Source organism: Moschus berezovskii, chromosome 3 (assembly GCF_049115385.1).
Source record: "Moschus berezovskii isolate FMDL1 chromosome 3, NW_MosBer_1.0, whole genome shotgun sequence".
Taxonomy (NCBI): Eukaryota; Metazoa; Chordata; class Mammalia; order Artiodactyla; family Moschidae; genus Moschus; species Moschus berezovskii.
The window spans coordinates 116,031,840-116,056,337 of NC_142462.1; the positions used below are offsets into that span (position 1 = coordinate 116,031,840).

A 24,498-nucleotide genomic window follows, 5' to 3' on the forward strand; every position below is an offset into this window, starting at 1 on the left:
TGTACTCTGAATTATGTCCCTACCTGAAACCCAGGGGCTGGGCATTTGCACCCCTGCGTTAGCAGCCACTGGTTCCAGTTTCCTTAGTTTTACAGTTTTAGTTGCTCAATCTAAGTCTGTTTCAGGCACTCAGTTGTGTCCAACTCCTTTGCAACCCTATGGACCCTAGTCCACCGGGCACCTCTGTCCATGGAATTTTCCCAGCAAGAATACTGGAGTGGGTTGCCATTTCCTCCTCCAGGGGATCTTCCTGACCCACGGACTGAACCTGTATCCTCACATCTCCTGCATTGCAGATGGATTCTTTTACTGTTGAGCCACTGGGGATGGCCAATTAAGGACAATTACTTGGGACAGTCTTAGCTTTGGGCTGGGAGATTGAATGTCTTAGTCCTGAAGCAGATCTGGACAATGAACACAGCCATCTGCTACAAGGGTATTTGGAGAGGACCTGGCAAGGAACCTGAACATGACTTTGAGGTATGGAAGCATCTACAAGAGGGTGATAAGTGGTATTTGATTCTAACTTGGCACAGCTGGATAAGAGATGGGATACACATTCTAAGAAGTGGAGTAGCGTGTACCATTGCCCTTGAAGAACTGAAAGAATGTCAACATTTCTAGCAGCACAGGATGAGGGTTGAGTACCACCAGATGACATTATAAAAAAGCATTTCTAGGAATCTTGCAGGGCTTTATAAGACTTGGGATTTTGACCATAAGAAACAGAGAAGCTTTTAATCAGGAGAAAGATCCGATCTAGTCTGTGTTTTAAAACCTCTCTCAGACTGCTGAAGAAGAGAGATAAAGAGGGAAGCAAGGGTGTAATGAAAGTCAGGAAGAATAGGAAGGACTATTTTCTCTATTCTTTCTTTAGTGGATAAGGTTCTGACCCTTGGGGTAATAATTGCATCTGTTCTACTAACCAGCCCATCCTAAAGGAAATCAGTCCTGAATATTCATTGGAAGGATTGATGCTGAAACTGAAACTCCAATACTTTGGCCACCTGATGAGAAGAACTGGCTCATTTGAAAAGACTCTGATGCTGGGAAAGATTGAAGGCAGGAGGAGAAGGGGTTGACAGAGCATGAGATGGTTGGATGGCATCACCAACTCAATGGATGTGAGTTTAAGTAAATTCTGGGAGTTGGCGATGGACAGAGAAACCTGGTATGCCGCCATCCATGGGGTTGCAAAGGTATGGATATGACTGAGTGACTGAAGTGAACTGAACTTTGTTCAAACTAATACTTCCTAAGTTCCACTGCACTTCACACTGCACGATGTCTGGCTCTAGATTAGTGACCACACCATTATGGTTAGCCAAGTCATTAAGACCTTTTTTGTACAGTTCTTCTGTGTATTCTTGCCACCTCTTCTTAATCTCTTATGCTTCTGTTAGGTCCTTACCATTTCTGTCCTTTATTGTGCTCATTCTTGCATGAAATGTTCCCTTGATATCTCCAATTTTCTTGAAGAGGTCTCTAGTCTTTCCCATTCTATTGTTGTCCTATATATATATATATATATTTTTTTTTTTTGCATTGTTCATTTAAGAAGACCTTCTTGTCTCTCCTTGCATTCTCTGTAACTCTGCATTCAGTTAAATGTATCTTTCCCTTTCTCTATTACCTTTTACTTCTCTTCTTTCTTCAGCTATGTCTAAGGACTCCTCAGATAACCACTTTGCCTTCTTACATTTCTTATTCTTTGGGATGGTTTTGGTCAGTGCCTCCTGTGAAATGTGACAAACCTCTGTCCATAGTTCTTCAGGTATTCTGTCTACCAGATTTAATCCCTTGAATCTATTCATTCAGTTCAGTTCAGTTCAGTCGCTCAGTCGTGTCCGACTCTCTGTGACCCCATGAATCACAGCACGCCGGCCTCCCTAAACATCACCAACTCCTGGAGTTCACTCAAACTCATGTCCACAGAGTCGGTGATGCCATCCAGCCATCTCATTCTCGGTCGTCTCCTTCTCTTCCCGCCCCCAACCTTTCCCAGCATCAGAGTCTTTTCCAGTGAGTCAACTCGTTGCATGAGGTGGCCAAAGTATTGCAGTTTCAGCTTTAGCATCAGTCCTTCCAATGAACACCCAGGATCGATCTCCCTTAGAATGGACTGGTTGGATCTCCTTGCGGTACAAGGGACTCTCAAGAGTCTTCTCCAACACCACAGTTCAAAACCATCATTATCTCCACAATATAATCATAAGGGATTTGATTCAGGTCATACCCGAATTGTCTAGTGGTTTTCCCTCCCTTATTCATTTTAAGCCTGAATTTTGCAATAAGGAGCTCATGTTCTGAGACACAGTCAACTCCAGGTCTTGTTTTTACTGACTGTATAGAGCTTCTCCATCTTCAGATGCAAAGAACATAATCTGTATTTAGTATTGACTATCTGGTGATATCTAAGAGTAGACTCTGTAATTACCTTGACCACAATATTTTATATTCTCATAAGAAATGTATCAAAGTCTATTCTCCAGAATTCACAGCAACACAATATTCCCAGAGGTTTACTCTTTTCCAACCTGATGAATATGATACGGTTGATGATGGAGTAATGTTTGGCAAGTCACTTAAACTCTTACCCTCTCAATTTTCTCATTTCTCATTTGAAATGGACATCATACTATTTATCTCACAGGATACTGCCTAGGGATTCCTCTAGGAAGAAAAGACCTCCTGAAATGAACCTGAGAAAAGGGGTACCTGTCTTTGAGTCTTCAACCCTTTCTCAGCCAGCACAGTCCCACCAGGGCCCCTTTGCTGCCAGCAGAGATGGGTGGGATTGAAGGCCTCACTCACCACCTTCTCTCGGGGTCCTATTCAGTACAAGTAATTCAATAGGCAAGGTGGTCTTGCCTGTGCTCACCAACAAAAAGGCAGCCTCACACAGTACTCTTGGAAAATGTAAGTAAGCCCATCAACCTCTGCTGGGCAGCTTAGTTGCCCCTCTCAATTCAGAGCTGGTAGGATGTACTGATTGCCATCATTTTCAGTAAACTCCTACCTCCAAAGCCCTTCCTCCAACAATGTGAAATTTCAATCATTACACTGCCAAACAGCCATGCCCTGCAATTGCTGAGGAACAGGGAATGAAGTGGGTAGTGACTCGTTTGTTATGGTCGGCCCGCAGAGAAAACCTACGAAAGGGACACTTGGATTTGAAAACAAAGACTCAAAATGCGTTATTCAGCCTGAAGGCTGGGTCTGGGAGAGGTCAGAAAGAGCTATTTTCAACAACAGTGAAACACAAGATGCCCCTCCAGAATCAGTCATTTCAATCTTACCTGTCTCTCCCACACACGCACCTCAAAAGGGAGGGCTAAAGCAATGCTCTGAAGCTTAGGGAAAGGAAGAGTTTCCTCCTTCTGACCCAAATATTTCCATATCCTCACATCACCAATATTTGCCAAGTGAGGACTCCCATCTCCCCATCACCCCTCTAGATTCATTCCGTGCAAAATGGATATGACATCACATGTGCTTTGTGGTGGCAAGGAGTCCAGGAAAATATGAAACAAACAGAGACAAAGAGAAGCAGGACGTTTTAAAACTTATGGCCATCTTGTCAAGAAATCTCACAAAAATATAGGAAAAGAACTAAGAAGATGCTTATTAGGAACCACAGTGCACATCTCTGCCTGTGAATTTATTATCCATCTATCTTACCCCCTCACACACCCATTTCTTTACTCCCCCAGGAAATACATTTGCAAGATGAATTATGAACCGATAAGAGTCCAATAGAACATCTATGAAAATGTATGCTTTTCTTTTTTCTAGGTCTTCCCACATCCTCAGAATATGCTTTCTTGAGTTCACAGGGGAAGCAAATAGAAACAAACACTGTGAGTTTCTAGTGAGCAGAGCACAGATCTCATTTTTACATGCTTTGTCTACTTCCATGGCCTGATCAGGAGTTGTACATTCCATTTTATTTTTGTAATGGAGACAATTGTAAGGGTAGCATTTTAGAGGTAACTGAGTAATCTTGAGTCAAGATCATATCATCTAAATTGAGAGAAGAGTTAATCCTTGAGGAGTTGACAGCAGCTTTTCACTCCATCTCGAGGGGCCTGTTTGCCTTCGTCGTTCCGGAGAGTGAAGATGAAAGGGTTCAGCAAAGGGGTCAACACAAAAATCAGCAGGGAGACTGTCTTATTGTGCTCAGCTGCCTGCGTTTGCTTGGGTTTCACATAGAGGAACAAGCAGCTGCCATAGCCGATGACAACAAAGGTGAAGTGGGAGGCACACAAAGAGAAGGCTTTCTTGCGGCCAGAGGCGGTGGGGATCTTGAGGATGGTGGAGATGCTGTAGGTGTAGGAGACAATTGTTGGGGCCAGAGAACCAAGGATAATGAAAACAGCCATGAAAAACAGAACAAACTCTGTGAAAAGAGTGTCATCACAGGACAGTTTGAGCAACTGACCTCGGTCACAATAAAAATGGTCTAACACGTTAGATTTGCAGAAGGTAAACTGAAATGTGGCATAGACTGGCCAGATTTCAGAAGGAAACCCAAACACCCATGACCCGGTCACCACTGAGATGCAAGTGTGGCTGTTCATCATGGTATTGTACCTCAAAGGGTTACAGACAGCCACAGAACGATCCACAGCCATCACTCCCACCAGTGCAAACTCTGTGGTCCCAGAGCAAGGTACAGGAAGAGCTGGGCAACACATGCAGTCAGAGATATTGTCTGCATCTCACGGATCAGCAACCTCCTGAGCATCATAGGGATGATAATAGATGTTGTCAGCATTTCCACAGCAGAGAGATGACCAAGGAAGAAATACATGGGGGAATGTAGATGCTTATCAACACAGATAATCACGATGATGACAGTGTTCCTCATTATTGTCACTGAGTAGAAGAGAAAGAAGACAGCAAAAAGAACGTGGTGCAGTCCTTGGGACCCAGGGAACCCTGAAAGGCAGAATTCAGTGGCACGTGAGGGATTGCTCGTCATCCAGTCCTTGTTTCTGCTCCTTGGGAAACCTAGCGATCAAAAGAGAAGAAACACTGCTCCACATGGTCCTGCTCTCAAGAGAGAAGGACAGCCTAGGATGAGGAACCATGTCCAACCTGGGGGCCAGGTGAGCCGCCCCTATGAGGATGCTCTGCACAAATCAGACCTAAATGTTGTCACCTCCAGTCCCGCTGAAGTTCACTGCCTGGAATGGATGAAGATACCATCCTCTCCACTTGTGTGAAGAACACCTCTCTTGTCTTTTTTCCCCACTAGATGTGTGTTCTCACAGGGCACAAAGGTTAAGACCTTAAAAAGAGGCCAGGTTTGATGCTGAGTCAGTCCCTCAGGTCCAGGGTTTGTTCTTTCCTCTTAGCTTACCTGTAGCAGATGACATAGTGACATTCCAGAGGATGTTCAAAAGAGTGAATTTTATCCCACCCTTCATCCTGATGGGTATTACGGAGGTCCCCCAGGGTTCAGCAGAAGAGGGTCCTGGAGCACCATCTCTGCTCTGCCTGAATTTAAGATCTCTATGTTACAAATCAGGTAGTATTCCAAATGGAAACTCTGGAGCTTGGGATGATTTCCCTGAACAGATTCAATCTTTCTTACACCATTTCCCCCCCAAAGTCTTGACAGGAAAGAAAGATGGTACCGGACTTTCACAAGTTTAGGTCCAAGGTGCTCAGTTGCTCGGGTTGCCTGGATGTCTGCCCCTCACTTGGTCTGTCCCACCATGCTAATTTCATCTCCCGGGAGGACTCTTTCTACTCACCTTCCCCAAAACGTGAACGACCTGTTCATTCTTGACAGTGGGCTTTCTTCATAGCACTTCTTACTATCTGACATTATGTTATACATTCAATTTCTTACTTCACTCCTTCATTTAACATTAAACAAACGGTGCCGTGAACACAGCAAACTAAAAATCCTTGTGTGCGGTGCTTAGATTCAAGGAGAGAATGGAAGCTATTCCATAAACAAGTATATAAAATAGTTCATTCATCATGCCATAGAAAAATGAAACAAGGAAGCAGGAGAGGAAATTACATTTATTTTGTTGAACTATGATGCTGGAATGTAAACTCCAAAGAGGCAAGGAAATGTCCTCTGTATATATTATATATACATATATAAACATTCTGGAGCCAAATAAATGCTGAAGATTTTTGACAAATGATGAGTGAATGGACACAGTCTTTATGACTGAATACCACATTGTCCTGGTCAGGGTAGTAAGGCCATAGCTCTGCAATCCTACTGTTTTTGGTTTGCCTTTCCTCCTCACATTACCATTTTCCCTTCCTCTTATCCCTTCCTGAGACTTCCCCGATACCTCTGTAAATCTTTCACTGATTGGAATCCAGGCTTCAAAGTCAGAACTATTGGGAAATCTCAGGGGTCTGCTTCTCCCCAGTTTCCCGTAACCACTAGTTGAAGAAACACGAGAGAGGAGCCTGCTGACCGACATCAGGAGCTGAGCCTGCACGAGCTCCGGGTCAGAGAAGAGCTGACTCTGCTCTCCGCTCTGCAGGGGGATTAGGAGACGAGCCGCTTCCCCGCTGCTCCCCTGCCCAGTCTTCAGACTCCCCATCCTCATCCTCATCCTCATCCTCTCCGACACTTTCCCTTGTACAGAGGATCCCTGAGAAGACACTCACCTCGATGCATGGGCTCCTCTGCCACTGCTGATGCTCTTTGGGGCTCGGGCAGGGCTACTGCTGTCTGGCTACTGCTGAGCTGAACACAGGGGTCAGAGCTACTTGGTGCTGTCTCCATGCATGGTGAAGAAGGAAACTGTCCTCAGGGAGGGGCTAAGGAAAAACGTCCAGAAATAACAGTGTTGTGGGGAGCTAAGGGTCTATCTCTCTCTCTTTCTTTCTCTCCCACTTCCCTCCTTCCCAAGGGGACTTAGTCACTGAGGACCCTGCTCTTAATTAGCCCAGGCTTAGGGCATCCAATCTGGGGAAAGCAGAACAAACTTTTAGTCCTTCCTGTCCCTGAGCAATTACATTTCAGAACTTTTTCAACTTTTTGTTCAATGGGAAACCTAAAATCTCACCAGAGGCTTCTCAATACCAAGGCTGCCTTCTCAAAGCCCCTAAGTCTAGGTTCCCAGGAGATGTCTCAGACTCTGAGTAGGTCACCCCTTCTGCTCTTTGTCCTAAGCTCTTCCCAGGATTCTCTTAGATAATTGGAGTCAAAATCAGCTCCTTCCTCATCCAGCTATAGGAAGCCCCCACGATTGACTCAAAAATATACTCCATGTTTAAGGAAAGCCTGCATTTGGATCTCAAAGCTTAACTTCAGTAAGCGCCCCATCCCCCTGTCCCACCAAAGCCGTATTTCTCCTTGGCTCATTATACAGAGGCTCCTGAAAATAACCCTGTAGACTCCTGAAAATCCCATGAAGAAATTCCACCCCTAAATCCAACTCTGTTCTTCTCTACTGTCTCAGATGTCCACTATGCTCATACATGTTCACCTATTAGCACTCAAGCAACGTGTTTGCAGACACTTACCTCCGTGGCATGTCCCTAATCACCAGGTGGCCACTGTGTAGGAAGAGTTTAAGGACAGCCTAGTGGAGGTAGTTATATTTAAAACCTGGAATGATTGACAAAACTTAAAGTGAAAATCTGCTTAGTGCTGGAGTGAGACACACATGTGAGACTTACAAAACATTTATGGAGATTTTTGGATTCCAGTTTAAACACACCAGTTAAATCCGAGAATTCCAACTGGTATGGAGGAGTATAATTTGAGAATAATATTCCTTCCATTCCTCAAACTGTCTGATCGCAACCCAGTTGCCCATGTAATCTCAGAAAAATTTCCTAAGCAGGCATCTACATTTTCTTTGGAAGAAAATGCTGTAAACATCTGTTTTACAACTTTCGTTGTTGTGTTCAGTCGCTCAGTAATGTCCGACTCTTTGCAACTCCATTACTCTCTCACTTAGCAACATACAAAAGAGTCTCTCCCATGTCAACACGTGTTGCCATATTGTTTTTACATAGTTTTTCATTTTATACATGTCCTTATTGGCAAGCCCTCTATTAATGAGTTTCTGTTGTTTTTTCTGTTTTTCTTGTGAGAATTGATGTTGTAAGTAGTCAGACATTTATAAGTCAATACAAATTTTTTTATATGGAGCAAATCCATAGAGCTGAAGTTTTAGTTCAAAAGTTAGATATATTTTAACTATTGCTTTCTATTTTGACCAAGTTACAGGCTATAGATTCTGGATTGGTTCTCAACACCACTATGATATGTGAGTTGTTGATTTCCAACCAACCCAAGGGACAATCAAAATTTCATTTCAATTTTAAATTGAATGCAACAAAAATATCTCAAAAGAGGAATCAATTGGTAATCAATGGGCAATCTTTTATTTTAATCAAAATTACTATAACTAACTAAAATGAAATTGAACAACTGATCCCACAACTTATCAAATAAATTAATTCCTACTTAAAAACCTTCCCACACAGACAACTACAAGTTTAGATGGGTTTGCTGGTGAATTCTACCAAACATTTATAGAAGAAATAACATGAACCCTATACAAAATCTTTTAGCAAAATTGAGGAAAAGAGAACAATGTCCCATTCTTCTTATCAAGCCAGAATTATTTTGATACTAAAGGCATCACAGGAAAATAAACCTACAAACCAATATTCCTCAGGAACATAGAAGCAAAGTTCCTTAATAAAAATATTAAAAATTCAAATCCAGCTGTATGTAAAGAAAACAATATGCCATAACAAAGTGATGATTTTATTCCAGAAATGCCAGGTTGGTTTATATTAGGAGATTAATCAATATAAATCACCACGTTAACAGAAGTAAAAAGAAAAACTACATGACCACTTCAAAAGGGGCAGAAAAGCTATTTACCAAAAAAGAACCACATTTGATTAAAAATTCTCATTCAGCTAGGAACCAAAGGAATCTTCCTCAAACTGAAAGCTCTAACAACAGCGTAGTGCTAATATGACACCTGATAAGAGACAATGCCTTCTTCTAAGGTATGTCATGTGCTTTGGGAACATGACAAAATATCTGTTCTCATCACTTCTACTCAGCTTCATACTGGAAGTGTTAGCTAATACAACACAGAAAGAAAATGAGATGGAAAGCATACAGTTAGCAAATGAACAAAATTATTTATTTACAGACATAATTCTATTTGTAGAAAATCCTAAGAAGTACACAAAAAAGTAACTAGAACTAATAAATGATTATCAAGGTCACAGGATAAAAGCTCAATATACAAAAATTTCTTGCATTGCTCTAAACTAGCAATGAACATTGCAAATGGAAATAAAAAATATGTAGCAATAATATGCAAAAACATGAAAAACTACAGAACACATTAAACAAACTATGTGCATGGCATGTATACTTAAAATTGTAAAACATTGCTGGAGAAATTTAAGAGATCGAAAGAGGTGAATATTCTATTTTCATAAATCAGAACATGCAACTGCAATTATGTTAGAATTTCAGTTCTCTCCATATTAGTATATAGACTCAATACAATTTCAATCAAATCCCAGGAGGTTTTTTTTAAAAAACATTGTAATCATGACTCAAAGGTTTCTATGAAAATGTGGAGGACCTAGAATACCCAATAAATTTTTTAAAAAGGAACAAAGCTGGAGGACTCACAGTACAAATTAAAAGACTTAGTATAAAGCTACAGTAATCAAGACAGAAGACTTCCCTGGTGGCTCAGTGTTAAAGAACCTTCCTGTCAATGCAGGAGACACAGGTTCAATCCCTGGGTTGGGAAGATCCCCTGGAGAAGGAGCAGCAACCCACCCCAGTATTCTTGCCTAGAAAATCCCATAGACAGAAGGGCTTGGCAGGACACAATCCATGGGATCACAAAAAAGAATCATACATGACTTGGTCACTAAACACACACAAACAATCAAGACGGAATGCTATTGACATAACATCATGGAGATGAAGGGACATGCAGACCAATAAAATAGAAAATTCAGACACAGATTCAAACATATATCTTCAATTGATTCTTTTAATTTTAATTTTTAATTAAATTTTTAAATTAGACTTTTAATTAGATAATTACAATATTGTGATGGTTTCTACCATACATCAACATGAATTGGCCATAGGTATACCTATGACATATATATACATATGACATAGGTATACAGATGACAAAGAGATTAAAGGGATTAGATCTGATAGACAGCCTGAAGAACTATGGACGGAGGTTTGTGACATTGTACAGGAGACAGGGATCTCCATCGCCAAGAAAAATAAATGCAAAAAGGCAAAATGGTTGTCTGAGGAGGCCTTACAAATACCTGAGAAAAGAAAAGAAGCAAAAATAAAGGAGAAAAGGAAAGATATAAGCATTTGAATGCAGAGTTCCAAAGAATAGCGAGGAGAGATAAGAAAGCCTTCCTCAGCGATCAGTGCAAAGAAATAGAGGAAACAACAGAATAGGAAAGACTAGAGATCTCTTCAAGAAAATCAGAGATACCAAGGAAACATTTCATGCAAAGATGGGCTCAATAAAGGACAGAAATGGTAGGGACCTAAAAGAAGCAGAAGATATTAAGAAGAGGTGGCAAGAATACAAAGAAGAACTGTACAAAAAAGATCTTCATGACCCAGATAATCACGATGGTGTGATCACTCACCTAGAGCCAGACATCCTGGAATTCAAAGTCAAGCAGGCCTTAGGCAGCGTCACTATGAACAAAGCTAGTGGAGGTGATGGAATCCGGTTGAGTTATTTCAAATCCTAAAAGATGATGCTGTGAAAGTGTTGTGCTCAATATGCCAGTAAATTTGGAAAACTCAGCAGTGGCCACAGGACTGGAAAAGGTTAGTTTTCATTCCAATCCCAAGGAAAGGCAATGCCAAAGAATGTTCAAACTACTGCACCATTGCACTCATCTCACATGCTAGTAAAGTAATGCTCAAAATTCTCCAAGCCAGGCTTCAACAGTACGTGAACTGTGAACTTCCAGATGTTCAAGCTGGATTTAGAAAAGGCAGAGGAACCAGAGATCAAATTGCCAACATCTGAAGGATCATCCAAAAAGCATGAGAGATCTAGAAAAGCATCTACTTCTGCTTTATTGACTATGACAAAATCTTTGACTGTGTGGATCACAACAAGCTGTGGAAAGTTCTTAAAGTGATGGGAATACCAGACCACCTGATATGCATCTTGTGAAATCTATATGCAGGTCAGGAAGCAACAGTTAGAACTGGACGTGAAACAATGGAGTGGTTCCAAATAGGGAAAGGAGTACATCAAGACTGTATATTGTCACCTTCCTTATTTAACTTAAATGCAGAGTATATTGTAAAAACCACTGGGCTGGATGAAGCACAAATTGGAATCAAGATTGCTGGGAGAAATATCAATAACCTCAGATACGTAGATGACACCACCCTTAAGGCAGAAAGTGAAGAGGAACTAAAAAACCTCTCGATGAAAGTGGAAGAGGAGAGTGAAAAGGTTGGCTTGAAGATCAACATTCAGAAAACGAAGATCATGGCATCTGGTCCCATCACTTCATGGCAAATAGATTGGGAAACAATGGAAACAGGGACAGACTTTATTTTGGGGAGTTCCAAAATCACTGCAGATGATGACTACAGCCATGAAATTAAAAGATGCTGACTGCTTGAAAATAGCAATCCACTCCAGTATCCTTGCCTGGAAAATCCCATGGACAGAGGAGCCTGGTGGGCTACAGTCCATGGGGTCGCAAGAGTCGGACAAGACTTAGAGACTAAACCACCACCACCACTCTTTGGAAGAAGAGTTATGACCAAACTAGACAGCATAGTAAAAAGCAGTCATATCCCTTTGGCAACAAAGGTCCATCTGGTCAAAGCTATGGTTCTTCCAGTCGTCATGTATGCATGTGAGAGTTCGACTATAAAGAAAGCTGAGCACCAAAGAATTGATACTTTTGAACTGTGGTGTTGAAGAAGACTCTTGAGAGTCTCTTGGACTGCAAGGAGGTCCAATCAGTCCATCCTAAAGGAAATCAGTTCTGAATATCCACTGGAAGGACTGATGCTGAAGCTGAAACTCCAATAATTTGGCCACCTGATCCAAAGAACTGACTCATTTGAAAAGACCCTGATGCTGGGAAAGGCTGATGGCAGGAGGAGAAGAGGACAACAGAGGATGAGATGGTTGGATGGCATCACTGCTTCAATGGACATGAGTTTGAGTGAACTCTGGAAGCTGGTGATGGACAGGGAGGCCTGGTGTGCTGCCGTCATGGGGTCAGAAAGAGTCGGACACAACTGAGTGACTGAACTGAACTGAGCTGATACGTGTGACCCCTCCATATTGAACCTCCCTCTGCATCCCATTCCTCTATGTTGTCTCAGAGCACTGGCTTTGGGTTCCCTGCATCTCACAGCAAATTCCCACTGCCATCTATTTTACGTATGGTAATATATTAATATATGCTTCAATGCTACTCTCTCAAATCATCTCACCCTCTCCCTCCTCACTGAGTCCAAAAGGTTGTTCTTTATGTCTGCTTCTCCTTTGCCTTCTTGCAAGCAGGATCATACACAAAGATAAAATCAAAATGGATTAGAGACCTAAATATAAGATCAGAAACTATAAAATTCTTAGAGGAAAACATAGGCAGAAAAGTTTGACATAAATCACAGCAACATTCTCTATGATTCACCTTCTGTGTGTGTGACAGAGAGTGTGTGTGTTAGTCACTCAGCTGTGTCTGACTGTTTGTGACCCCATGGCCTATAGCCTGCCAGGCTCTGTCCATGTAATTCTCCAGGCAAAAATATTGGAGTGGGTAGTCATTCCCTTCTCTGGGGTGTCTTCATGACTCGGGGATTGAAATCAGGTCTCCTGAATTATAGGAAGATTCTTTACTGTCTGAGCCATCAAAGAAGCCTGACCCACCTCTTAGAGTAATAAAATAAAAACAAAAATAAACAAATGGGGCCTAATTAAGTTTAAAATCTTTTGCATAACAAAGGAAATAATAAGCAAGCTGAAAAGACAACCCTCAGAATGGGAGAAAATAATAGCAAATGAAACAACTGATAATCTTCAAAATATACAAGCAGCTCATGCAGCTCAATACCAGAAAAACAACCTAATCAAAAAGTGGGCAGAAGACCTAAACAGACATTTCTCCATAAAAAGACATAGACCTGCCTAATAAACACATGAAAAGATGCTCAACATCTTCAACTGATTTTGAAATTGTTGGTGAAGAAATGGAGCAACTAGAACTCTCAGACACTGCTGGTGAGAATGCACAGTTAAACATACACTTACTGTGGTGGTGATGGTGGTTTAGTTGCTAAGTCATGTCTGACTCTTGTGACCCCATTGACTGTAGCATGTCAGGATCCTCTGTCCATGGGATTTCCCAGGCAACACACAATTCCACTATTAGATAGTTTCCCAGGATGACTGAAAACATATATCCACCAGACATGCTTATGAACATTGATGGTTTTACTTACAATATACTGCTGACAATCCAATGACAATCATTAGGTTAATGAATAAATAAATGGTGGCTCATCTAGACAGTGGAACACCACTCAGCAATAAAAAGGAATGAACTGTTGATGGATGTATCATCACCACTAAGTCTCTACATGGTTGTGTTAGGCAAAAGAATCAAGACATAAAGTCAATACTACATTTTTCCATTAATAAACTTTAGAAATGCAGTATCTACTTTACAGTAACAGAAATCAGCCTGAGGGGCTTCCCTGGTGGTCTGGTGGTTAAGACTCCACACTTCCACTGCAGCGAAGTCTTTGCTGCAATGTAGCTCAGTGTCCCCCTCTGCCCAAATACCTCCTCCCTCACATCTATACAGGCATTGTTCCAAGAGCCTACTCAGACTTAAAACAAACTCACAGATTCTTTATCAAAATGATTTTCTGCAATAATAGAGGTGCATGTTTGTGTGTGTGTGTGTATGTATATTTGGCAATTATGTAAGATAATATTCTTCATCAAATATAATCTGTCAGAAAAAAGACCATGTCCACTGTGTTCACTGATAAATTTTCAGGACATTGTCTGAAAAACAACTGTTATTATACAATATTGTTAAATTTCCAGTCTTTGATTTTAAATAAGTTGAACTATTTTCAGTGTTTTTTGATTTTATTTTTATTTTCAGTGTTTTAAAAGCAATTTATATTTGTCTTTAGTGAGCTTATCAGTTTAGAAGTAAAATTTATGTACCAATAAAATAAACTTCTATTTCACATTTTTATTTTTATGTTTTATTATTTTCATGCATAAATAGTTTTATTCTTATGTAGTTAAATTTAACAATCTTTCAGCATTCTGGGATCTGTGTTTCTTTATAAAAGCCCACATAAATATTCAGAGGTAACTTAAAAATAAGACAATTTCATTTGTTGATTTTTGTTTTTAAATCCATTTGAACCACTTAGAATTTATTTTAAAGCATGCCATATAGATCTAGGGTTATGGGTTTTCAGATATTTTGTGAGTCCAATAAATATTTCTAAAATAAAGGGAAATGAGGGAGAAAGAGAGACAGATCAACAGAGGGAAGGAGAGGGAAGTAGATGGATGGAGGCAGGGAAGAAAGAAGAGAAAGAGAAGAACCAGCTTAGGGCAGAAATTCTCCTCCCTCTGGGTTGGGGCCAGGAAAGCCATATTTGGAGGTAAAAGAACAAGAGATTAGAATGACTAGTGATGTTACTAAGGGTCAGAGACTTTTGGAGAAGGAAAGAAAGCATCTTTCACAACTGTATCTACATATGATGAGCCTGACACCCAGAGAAACTGAGGAACTGGTTCAGTTCAGTTCAGTCACTCAGTCGTGTCCAGCTCTTTGCAACCCCATAGACTGCAGCATGCCAGGCCTCCCTGTCCATCACCAACTCCAGGAGTTTACTCAAATTCATGTCCATTGAGTCGGTTATGCCAACCAACCATCTCATCCTCTGTCATCCCCTTCTCCTCCCACCTTCAATCTTCAGTGTCTTTTCCAATGAGTCAGCTCTTCACATCAGGTGGCCAAAGTACTGGAGTTTCAGCTTCAGCATCAGTCCTTCCACTGAATATTCAGGACTGATTTCCTTTAGGATTGACAGGTTGGATCTCCTTGCAGTCCAAGGGACTCTCAAGAGTCTTCTCCAACACCACAATTCAAAAGTGTCAATTCTTCGGCGCTCAGATTTCTTCATAGTCCCACTCTCACATCCATACATAACTACTGGGGGAAAAAACGTAGCTTTGACTAGACAGTCCTTTGTTGGCAAACTAGAGGAACTGGTTAAGGTCACAAAAAATTTACTAGCTGAGTTACAATGAATGACTACGGACTCCTGGGTGCTGGATTAGCCTTCTACGGAGTAGAAGTAGCTGCTTTCAGCAGGGATTGATGCACTGGGGAGGTCCCAGAAGGACCTCTAAGGATCTTACCAACTCTAAGATTCTAAGACTCAAAAATATACTTTTCAAGACCTGTCCACAAAGGTTTCATAATCAAAGACAGGTACTTTGAGTTGAATAAATTGCAGATAGGTACAAAGTAGATGTTCAGTAAATATCAAATCAATGAATGTGGATTGCATTTCCCATAATAATAATTATTAGTCCATGAGCTTAAGCGTGTGGCTACAACAACCTCAGTGTCTATGATAGCTGAAGGTGTGCCAAGGGCAGTTAGCCTCATAGGAGCTGGGGAAGCAGGCAGAATTCACAGCTGGGCACCCTGAAGCTTTAGGCTCTGATTCAACCAATAACATTGCTCAGATGGCCAAGGAGGCCAGTGGACAGGAAGAGCTGGGAAAGGACTTCTTCCACTTCCCTCACTCACTGGTTCCAACTTATTAACACTTGCCACATTTTTCCTGTGTTCAGGGTAGACCTATATTAGCGCTTTGCTTGCAATTGTCCTTGATTCTGAAAACAACCTCATGGGGGAGATACTACTACCCACACTTTACACATGAAGAAACTAAGATGTATTTATTCAGTGAATAACAAGTACTGTGCAAATGGCAGAATTCAAAACTAGACCTTCATTCAACACCCATCCCCAGACACATTCAGCCCACAGCTCTTGTCTGTGTGCTTCTGGAGACCTGGGACAGACCCCCCTGCCTCTGGGTGTTACTCTGAGCAAATCAGCTGTATTATACAAACCCCAGTGGCTTGTTGCCTACCTTGTCATGCCTATAAAGAGCACCTGCTGGAATCTAGCTTCCCATCCAGTCCAGTTCAGTTCTGAAACTCAGCAGGCCTTCTAAGATTAGAACAGGGTAGACAGAACCAGGTACCCTCATCCTCTGAAACAAGGGACAGCAAGAGAGCTGTTTTCATGTGGTTTCCCCCATAGAGCTCATTCTCTCTTTCCAGCCCTACATCAACCACACTGCTGCCCTATGTTACTGGATAGAAACTATGAGTATTAAATCATGGGCTCAACATAAGTCTTGGACACATTTTAGCTGTGTGGGTCACTTGTCCCATCCTTAAGGGTCTCTTATCTCCATGTCAGACTCTGGGTACCACAGGTAGGAGGCTCCACTAGTGGACGTCCTAAGAATCTCTCACTGCACTTCAGGAACTAAGACTCATCACAGGGGCCAGGGATTGAATGAACAAGGAATAGTGCAAAAACAGAACTGGGTTTAGATTCAGTCATAGCAGCTGTCAGAAGCTGGAGAAACCAAGGAGCCTCCAGAAAGAGGCACAGTTCCAGCAACCTTCTGATTTTAGCCTCCTTAGGCCTGTAAGAGGACTTCCCTGGTGACTCAGATGGTAAAGCGTTTGCCTGCAATGCAGGAGACCCAGGTTCGATCCCTGGGTTGGGAAGATCTCCTGGAGAAGGAAACGGCAACCCACTCCAGTACGTTTGCCTGGAGAATCCCATGGATGGAGGAGCCTGGTAGGCTACAGTCCATGGAGTCGCAAAGAGTCAGACATGACTGAGCGACTTCAAAAAAAAAAAGACCTGTAAGAGGACTTCCCTGGTGACTCAGTGGTAAAGAATCTACCTGCCAATGTAGGAGGCTCAGATTCTATCCCTGGGTCAGGAAGATCCCCTGGAGGAGGAAATGACAACCCATTCCAGTATTCTTGCTGGTAAAATCCCATGGACAGAGGAGCCTGGCGGGCTACAGTCCATGAGGCCACAAGAGTTGGACTTGACATCAATTAAGTAGCAACAACAAATACCTGTATAGTAAGAAATGTAGACATATAGAGTCTTAAGATAATAAATTTGTAGTGTTTAAGCTACCAAATGTCTAGCAATTTGCTACAGAAGCAATAGAAAATACAGCCATGAGGCCTACACAAGCCCAGCAGTGCACTTGCTTGTCAGTTCTCAAGTTCTGCTTTGACTGGGCATCCTGTCTGTCCTTCTGAGCTCCTCCCGGTAATGATTCCGTTCATCTATCATCCCCCCATTTCTGTCTAGAATCATCTATAAATCTTTTTTATTATCAATGGCTCTGTCTTAAAAATTTAGTTCTGGATTCAAATCCTCCAGCAAGGTCATCTGGGAAGCTCCTTTCAGCCCTTGTGGTTCTTTAACTCAGAACCGCTGGGCACTGTCCCGGCTGGAAAGCTTTTGCTTGCTGTCTGTGTCATCATGTCCGTCTGGTTGGGGTGGCAGGGGGCGGCTAAGCCGGGTGGTGCACATAAAGTCTGAACTTCCCCGAGATGAAGGACTGTGACTCAGTTTATCAGGGAGCTGGATCCACTACCATCTTGCCTTCACTCACCCCCCAGGTGTGCATTTTCCCAAAGGACTCAGACCAGCCCTTTTCAGTCTGGTCAGCTCCCAAGATGTGTCTGTCAGGGACTCTGCCTTGAGGGGAAGGTTTCTCCTCTTAAGCTTACACCCCTAATTCCCCACCTCCCCCGATGACATTTTGGAAAATTCAGACAAGAGGGTACTGCGATCCAGGGTCTCCATTCCCTGTCTGCCCAGTCTCTGAACCTTGGATCTGGGGGGTGCAAATTCTCCAATTGGCAACTCTGGATCTAACCCTAGCCAGGCATCCAGTCTGCCACAATTTTAGTCCAGCTTCCTCTGCACTTTTTCCACAATCTCATTTTCCCCCCACAGTCCTGGGAGGAAGGCAAGGGCCAGGAACCAATCCTAAGCCATTGTCTCCTTAGAGGTATCTTGGTCTCTCTCCCTCTCCTCATTCAGAGCTCTTTCTCAGATGTTACTTCCTCCGAGCAGCAAGCCCCTCATTAATCTGAGGAGTAACACCAGTGTCTCTTCATCCCCAGAGGGCTCCTTGCTTTCCTATCATCCCCACAGACGACACTTTGCCGGAGTCTGAGTTCCCATCCAGGATAAGCTCAGCTGTAAACCACATCAAGAAGCCAGGGGCAAGAGGGAGCACCAAGAACACTCATCCTTGGGGAAGAAGATACAGTGTTTTCCTCTGGTCTCAAGAAAGCCTTCTTTCCCACCTTCAGGCCCCACATCAGTGCTGCTGCACTGGGCTCTATGACACAGGGTAAGCCTTTAACTAGGAAATTCATGTAAGGGTTAGAGATGTTTCAGCTTGTAGAGCTGCTCACCCCACAGGGCACCCCCACTCCAGCTATGCACAAGCCCCTGTCCACCCCTGCCAGCTGCGACCCACTAACCCAGGGTGATGGACTGCAGATCACACCTCAATCATGTCACAGACTGGACCCAATAGGCAGGAATCTCTAGACATGGATTTCTTCATGGGAGCAGCTCAAAAAGAAGATGTAGTGCTTAGAGGCTAAAGTGAGCGACTTGGGTTTGCTTGGGGGTCAGGCTTGCAGAGAGCACAGACATAGGACTGGGTTTGAATTGAGTAGTGCTGGGTATAGATTTTAGCCCTGCCATTAAGGTTAGCCGGACTTCCCCAGTGGCTCAGCAATAAAGGATCTGCCTGCAAGGCAGGAGACACAGGAGGCACAGGTTCCATCTCTGGGAAGATACCCTGGAAGAGGACATGGCAGCCCATTCCAGTATTCTTGCCTGGAGAATCCCATGGACAGAGGAGCCTGGTGGGCTGCAGTCCATGGGGTCACAAAGAGTTGGACACAGCTGAGCACACACTCACACACAAGGTTTTCCAGTGGGTACAAGGCTGACGGAGGGACAGCCCCTCTTCTTTAAATTGGAATGCCATGGCTGGTGGCCAGGACACAGCTTCAGATGAAGCTCTTATGGGGCCAGAGAGAAGGCCAGAGTTATGTCTACACACATCTTGAATCTTTCCACTTCTGATCATTTGTACTGCAAAATTTATTTTCCTTGAAAATTGAAGATTTTTTTTTTTTTAAAAAAATCCTTTTAGTGAACTGAAATTCTAAAGGACAGCATAAAGTTTGGAAATTTCACACACCCCCACTACACACACCTTCACACACATATTGACTCTAAAGAATCATGGGTCCAAGAAAATTTAAGTTCATTGGCGTCACATGATGACAATGATTACAATGACAACGACTGATTTCTGAGCCCCTGGTCCATGCCCATCACTGTAACTAAGCAACTGACTCATTTAATCTCTGTCTTAGCTCATGAAGCTAGTACTACTATTATCTTGATTTTATATGTGAGTAAGCTAAGCGCCGAAGAATTGATGCTTTTGAATTGTGGTGTTGGAGAAGACTCTTGAGAGTCCCTTGGACTACAAGGAGATCCAGTCAGTCCATCCCAAAGGAAATCAGTCCTGAATATTCATTGGAAGGACTGATGCTGAAGCTGAAACTCCCATACTTTGGCCACCTGATCCGAAGAACTGACTCATTTGATAAGACCCTGATGCTGGGAAAGAGGGCAGGAGGAGAAGGGGACGACAGAGGATGAGATGGTTGGATGGCATCACCGACTCAATGGACATGGGTTTGGGTGGACTCCGGGAGTTGATGATGGACAGGGAGGCCTGGCGTGCTGTGGTTCATGGGGTCACACAGAGTCGGACACGACTGAGTGACTGAACTGAACTGAACTGAGGCTGAGGCTAACAGAGGGAAGTAATAGAGAGCAGCAGATTTATGTTTGACAAACATCAGATCAGTATCCAACCTAGGTCCAGAGCTTATGCTCCAAACCACTAGGGTTGAGTGGGCAGAGTCAGGATGTGGCAAGGGATGGGATGGGGAGGGGGGCACTGCCTCATCTGAGCAGTGCCCGCCACTGGCTAGAACGCTGATGCTCTTCTAGTCTCTGTGCCCTCCTGTGTTCCTTCTGCTCCCCATCTTTGCATACATACACCAGGGGGTCCTCCCCAAAGGATGCTAATTTATTGGCTCAAAACTCTGACTTCCCATTCATTTCATGATTGTAACTGCAGAAATGTAAGTGATGGCGGGTCCTCACCAGGGAGACAGCCCAGAAAGACAGAAAGGGAGCTTGAAGAGGGCTCTCAGAGCCTCTGGGTCATGACACAGACCCCCAGCATCACCCGGCACTCAGGGCATCTGGATGACTGACGCAGATTCTCTCTTTCCGTGTTCCCTCCTCTCCGCATCCTTTCCTGCTTCTCCCTCTCACCTGTTGGGTATTCCTCTCCTGCTCCTCCATTTCTGCTTCATTCCATTCTTGCCTTCTCTCTAAATGTCCGTTGCTGTGTTCTCTTTCGTCATCTGCTCCTGTCTGTTTTCCTCTCTTCTTATCAGCCGATTTCCATGTTTTTCTTCTATGATTCCCGGTTTCTCAGTGATTCTCCTAGTCCCATTTATTTCTCTGTCTCTCCTTCTGTTAACCCATGGCCACCTACTAGCCTCTCTTTCTCTGCCTCTAGCCTTGTTCCCGGAGAAGGCAATGGCAAGCACTCCAGTACTCTTGCCTAGAAAATCCCATGGATGGAGGAGCCTGGTGGGCTGCAGTCCGTGGGGTCGCTAAGGGTCGAACACGATGGAGCGACTTCACTTTCACTTTTCACTTTCACACATTGGAGAAGGAAATGGCAACCCACTCCAGTGTTCTTGCCTGGAGAATCCCAGGGACGGGGGAGCCTGGTGGGCTTCCGTCTATGGGGTCACACAGAGTCGGACACGACTGAAGTCACTTAGCAGCAGCAGCAGCAGCCTTGTTCCACCGGAGAAGGCAATGGCACCCCACTCCAGTGCTCTTGCCTGGAGATTCCCATGGATGGAGGAGCCTGGTGGGCTGCAGTCCGTGGGGTCGCTAAGGGTCGGACACAACTGAGCGACTTCACTTTCCCTTTTCACTTTCATGCACTGGAGAAGGAAATGGCAACCCACTCCAGTGTTCTTGCCTGGAGAATCCCAGGGACGGGGGAGCCTGGTGGGCTTCCGTCTATGGGGTCGCACAGAGTCGGACACGACTGAAGCAGCTTGGCAGCAGCAGCAGCAGCCTTGCTCCACAGTCATTGTCTCTCTCTGTCTCTCCATCACTGACTCTTGTTTCCTTTCTCCTCAAGCTCCCAGCCCCCGGATCACGGCAAATCGGAGCCACTCTTCTGAATGTATCCTCTTGGGCTTCTCCCCTCTTGGTGAACTGCAGATCCTGCTCTACGGGCCCTTCCTTGTGCTTTATCTTCTTGTGTTCATAGAAAACACAGTCATCATCGTCACGATCTTTGTCGACACCCACCTCCACACGCCCATGTACTTCTTCCTGGACAACTTTTCCCTGCTGGAGATCCTGGTGACCGTGACTGCCATGCCCAGGATGCTCTCTGACCTGCTGGCCCCCCACAAGGTCATCTCCTTCACTGGCTGCACGGTCCAGTTCTACTTCTACTTCTCCCTGGGCTCCACCTCCTTCCTCATCCTGTCCGACATGGCCCTGGACTGCTTTGTGGCCATCTGCCACCCCCTGCGCTACGGCACTTTGATGAGCAGGGCTGTGTGTGCCCAGCTAGCAGGGGCTGCCTGGGCAACTCCTTTCCTGGCCATAGTGCCCACTATCCTCTCCCAGGTTCATCTCAATTATTGCCATGGCAACGTCATCAACCACTTCTGTGACAACACACCTCTGCTGCAGCTGTCCTGCTCGGACACCAGGCTGCTGGAATCCTGGGACTTTGTGATGGCCTTGGCCTTCGTCCTCAGCTCCTTCCTGGTGACCCTCATCTCCTATGGCTACATCGTGAGCACCGTGCTACATATCCCCTCTGCCAGCGGCCGCCAGAAGGCCTTCTCCACATGCGGCTCTCACCTCACCCTGGTCTTCATTGGCTACAGCAGCACCATCTTCCTCTATGTCCGGCCTGGCAAAGCACACCCTGAGGAGGCCAACAAGGCTGTGGCCCTGGTGACATCCGTCCTCACCCCCTTCCTCAACCCTTTAATCCTCACCCTCCACAATGAGACGTTCAAGGCCAGATGCAGAGGCTGAAAGGCCTCCTCCAGGCACAGGGAGGGGCCTGAGGGACTCAGCCCGGCTTGGTCAGCCAGGTCGTCCTGTGAGGAGGCAGGGCACCAACCTGGGTGGGATGACCCCTGTTAAGTTTCTTTTGGATTTTCCCTCTGCACCTGAGAGTGGTAACCACAATGAGTCCTTGGTAGCACCCTCGCTGGCTTGAAGGTCTCAAAGAATTCCTCCCCTTATCCACTAGCAGTTATGAGAACTCGGAATGTAGCCTGGGGAACCACAGTGGGGCTTTTAATAAAGGGAAGTGCATGAGCTTGCCATTCAAAGAAGGGCAGACAGAAAGTTTTCTCTGATTAAGAAGTACTACCCAGCCCCAGTGTGTGTGCGTGTGAGTGTGTGCACATGTGTGTGTGCAGACGTGTGTGTGTGTGTGTACACACATGCACGTGCCCACTGCAAAGTGTGTGCACCATGAGTGCTTGGTCTACATGGAACTAAGCTGAAGAGCCACCCTTAACCAAAGTCATTATCTTTGACGTGTACAGAGTTCATTGCATAGGAATTCATCTCTTCATTCATTTCACCAGCGCTGAGTAGACTCTGTGTGTCGGGTACCACAACTGTGTCAGGTGCAGGGTAAAATGTAAACAAGACATTGATAGCTTTCAAATCTCTTAGCTCTATGAAGGGAAAGGACGGTATGATAAAGAGCAGCTTGCAGGGACCTTGCTGGCAGTTCAATGGTTTAGACTCTGTGCTTCCACGGCAGGAGGTGCAGATTTGACTCCTGGTCAGGAAACTAAGATCCTACATGCCATGAGATGTGTCAAAAAATCTAAAAAGATCTGCTCATGCAGCAGGTGACGTGTAACGATGGATTCAAAGAAAGGTTTATGGGAGCAGATAAGAGGAACATTGAGACCAGGCTGAGGACTGGGGGACAGTTTCCTGATAAGGTGATGCCCGAGTAACACTTCGAACATAAGGTGGACAGTGTGAGAAGGCAATCCACCAGCTCAGCCTTGTACAGAGAAAATAAATTTAAAGAGAGCAAGATAAATCTTCATTAGTATAAGAAATAAGAACAAATCTTTCAGGAATTGTATGCCTTCTCGGGAGGAAATATTAAGAGATTTTTGTCACTGTTTAGTCACACAGTCATGTCCAATTCTTTGTGACCCCATGGACTGCAGCACACCAGACTTCCCTGGTCTCCCTGGTCTTCACCATCTCCCAGAGATTGCTCCAACTCCTGTCCACTGAGTCGGTGATGCCAACAGAGACTTTCAGAAAGATAAACGATTCCACCGCATGATTAGAAGCATTCACCTGCTTGAAGGCAGAAGATTGTGGTGAATACAGTAAATTCCTTTCTCCAGTCATACTCACACGCACACACACACACGTGTGTGTAAAGTTCCCAAAAGCCTCTTAGGTTCCATATTCCCTCAGGAATGAAATCTCAGCTCCCACTGAGTTTCCCTCCCACAACTCATGTGTGAAAATTTCCAAACTCTTCAGGTACATTCTCCTCAGAATCATGTTCTCTTCGCTTTCGTTCTATCTGGGATTTTCTGAAAGAGCCCCAGTGTAAAATATTCTGCAAGCTATTTCTGTAAAAACAGTTAAATTTACCAAATGGCATTTCCCAGTAAACGTCAATGAGTTCACTCATCAAGAGAGTACTCCTAGCCCTGCTTATAGGATGAAAACAAAAATGACCAATTTACCAGCAACCTCAAGCTTAGCTCTGCTGTGTGGGAGTGAACAAGGTTGGGTCTGTGGGCTACTCTGGTGGGCACAGAGGCTCTAGCTTTGGAGCCGTGGCTCCCTTAGTAGTCCCTAGTGGTCCATCGGTGCCACCCCAGGAGACCCCCTTCCTAACTGAACTGCCCCTTTCTCTGACTTTCTGAAAAGATCTTTTCTGTCTCACTGAGATGCTCATCACCCAAGTCAGAAGATCTCTTTAGGTACCTCATTTCATCTTCTGCTGGAAAATCTGACTCATCCAGTTATACATCAGAGCAGTGACTCTAGTGTTTGCTATTGCTGTTGAAACAATTGTTTTATTTTTTTCTAAATCATCCTCCTTTTACCACCTCAAATAGTAAATAGCTTCCCTGGTGGCTCAGCTGGTAAAGAATCCACCTGAAATGTGGGAGA

At 44.0% G+C, this 24,498-nt stretch overlaps 2 protein-coding genes across 2 annotated transcripts; one reads left to right on the forward strand and one right to left on the reverse strand.

The window, feature by feature from the left end:
• Positions 1-4,040: 4,040 nt before the first annotated feature.
• On the reverse strand, positions 4,041-5,014 carry LOC129552139 (olfactory receptor 9A4-like). Its single transcript, XM_055420303.2, is given in 2 exon segments — positions 4,041-4,666; positions 4,669-5,014. Coding segments are annotated over 2 exon segments (942 nt in total). The 5' UTR covers positions 4,985-5,014.
• A 77-nt stretch (positions 5,015-5,091) lies between these two features.
• OR6V1 (olfactory receptor family 6 subfamily V member 1) lies at positions 5,092-22,391 on the forward strand. The gene is given in 4 exon segments (XM_088831937.1): positions 5,092-5,111; positions 6,522-6,619; positions 21,440-22,333; positions 22,336-22,391. Coding segments are annotated over 4 exon segments (1,068 nt in total).
• The last annotated feature ends 2,107 nt before the right edge of the window (positions 22,392-24,498 follow it).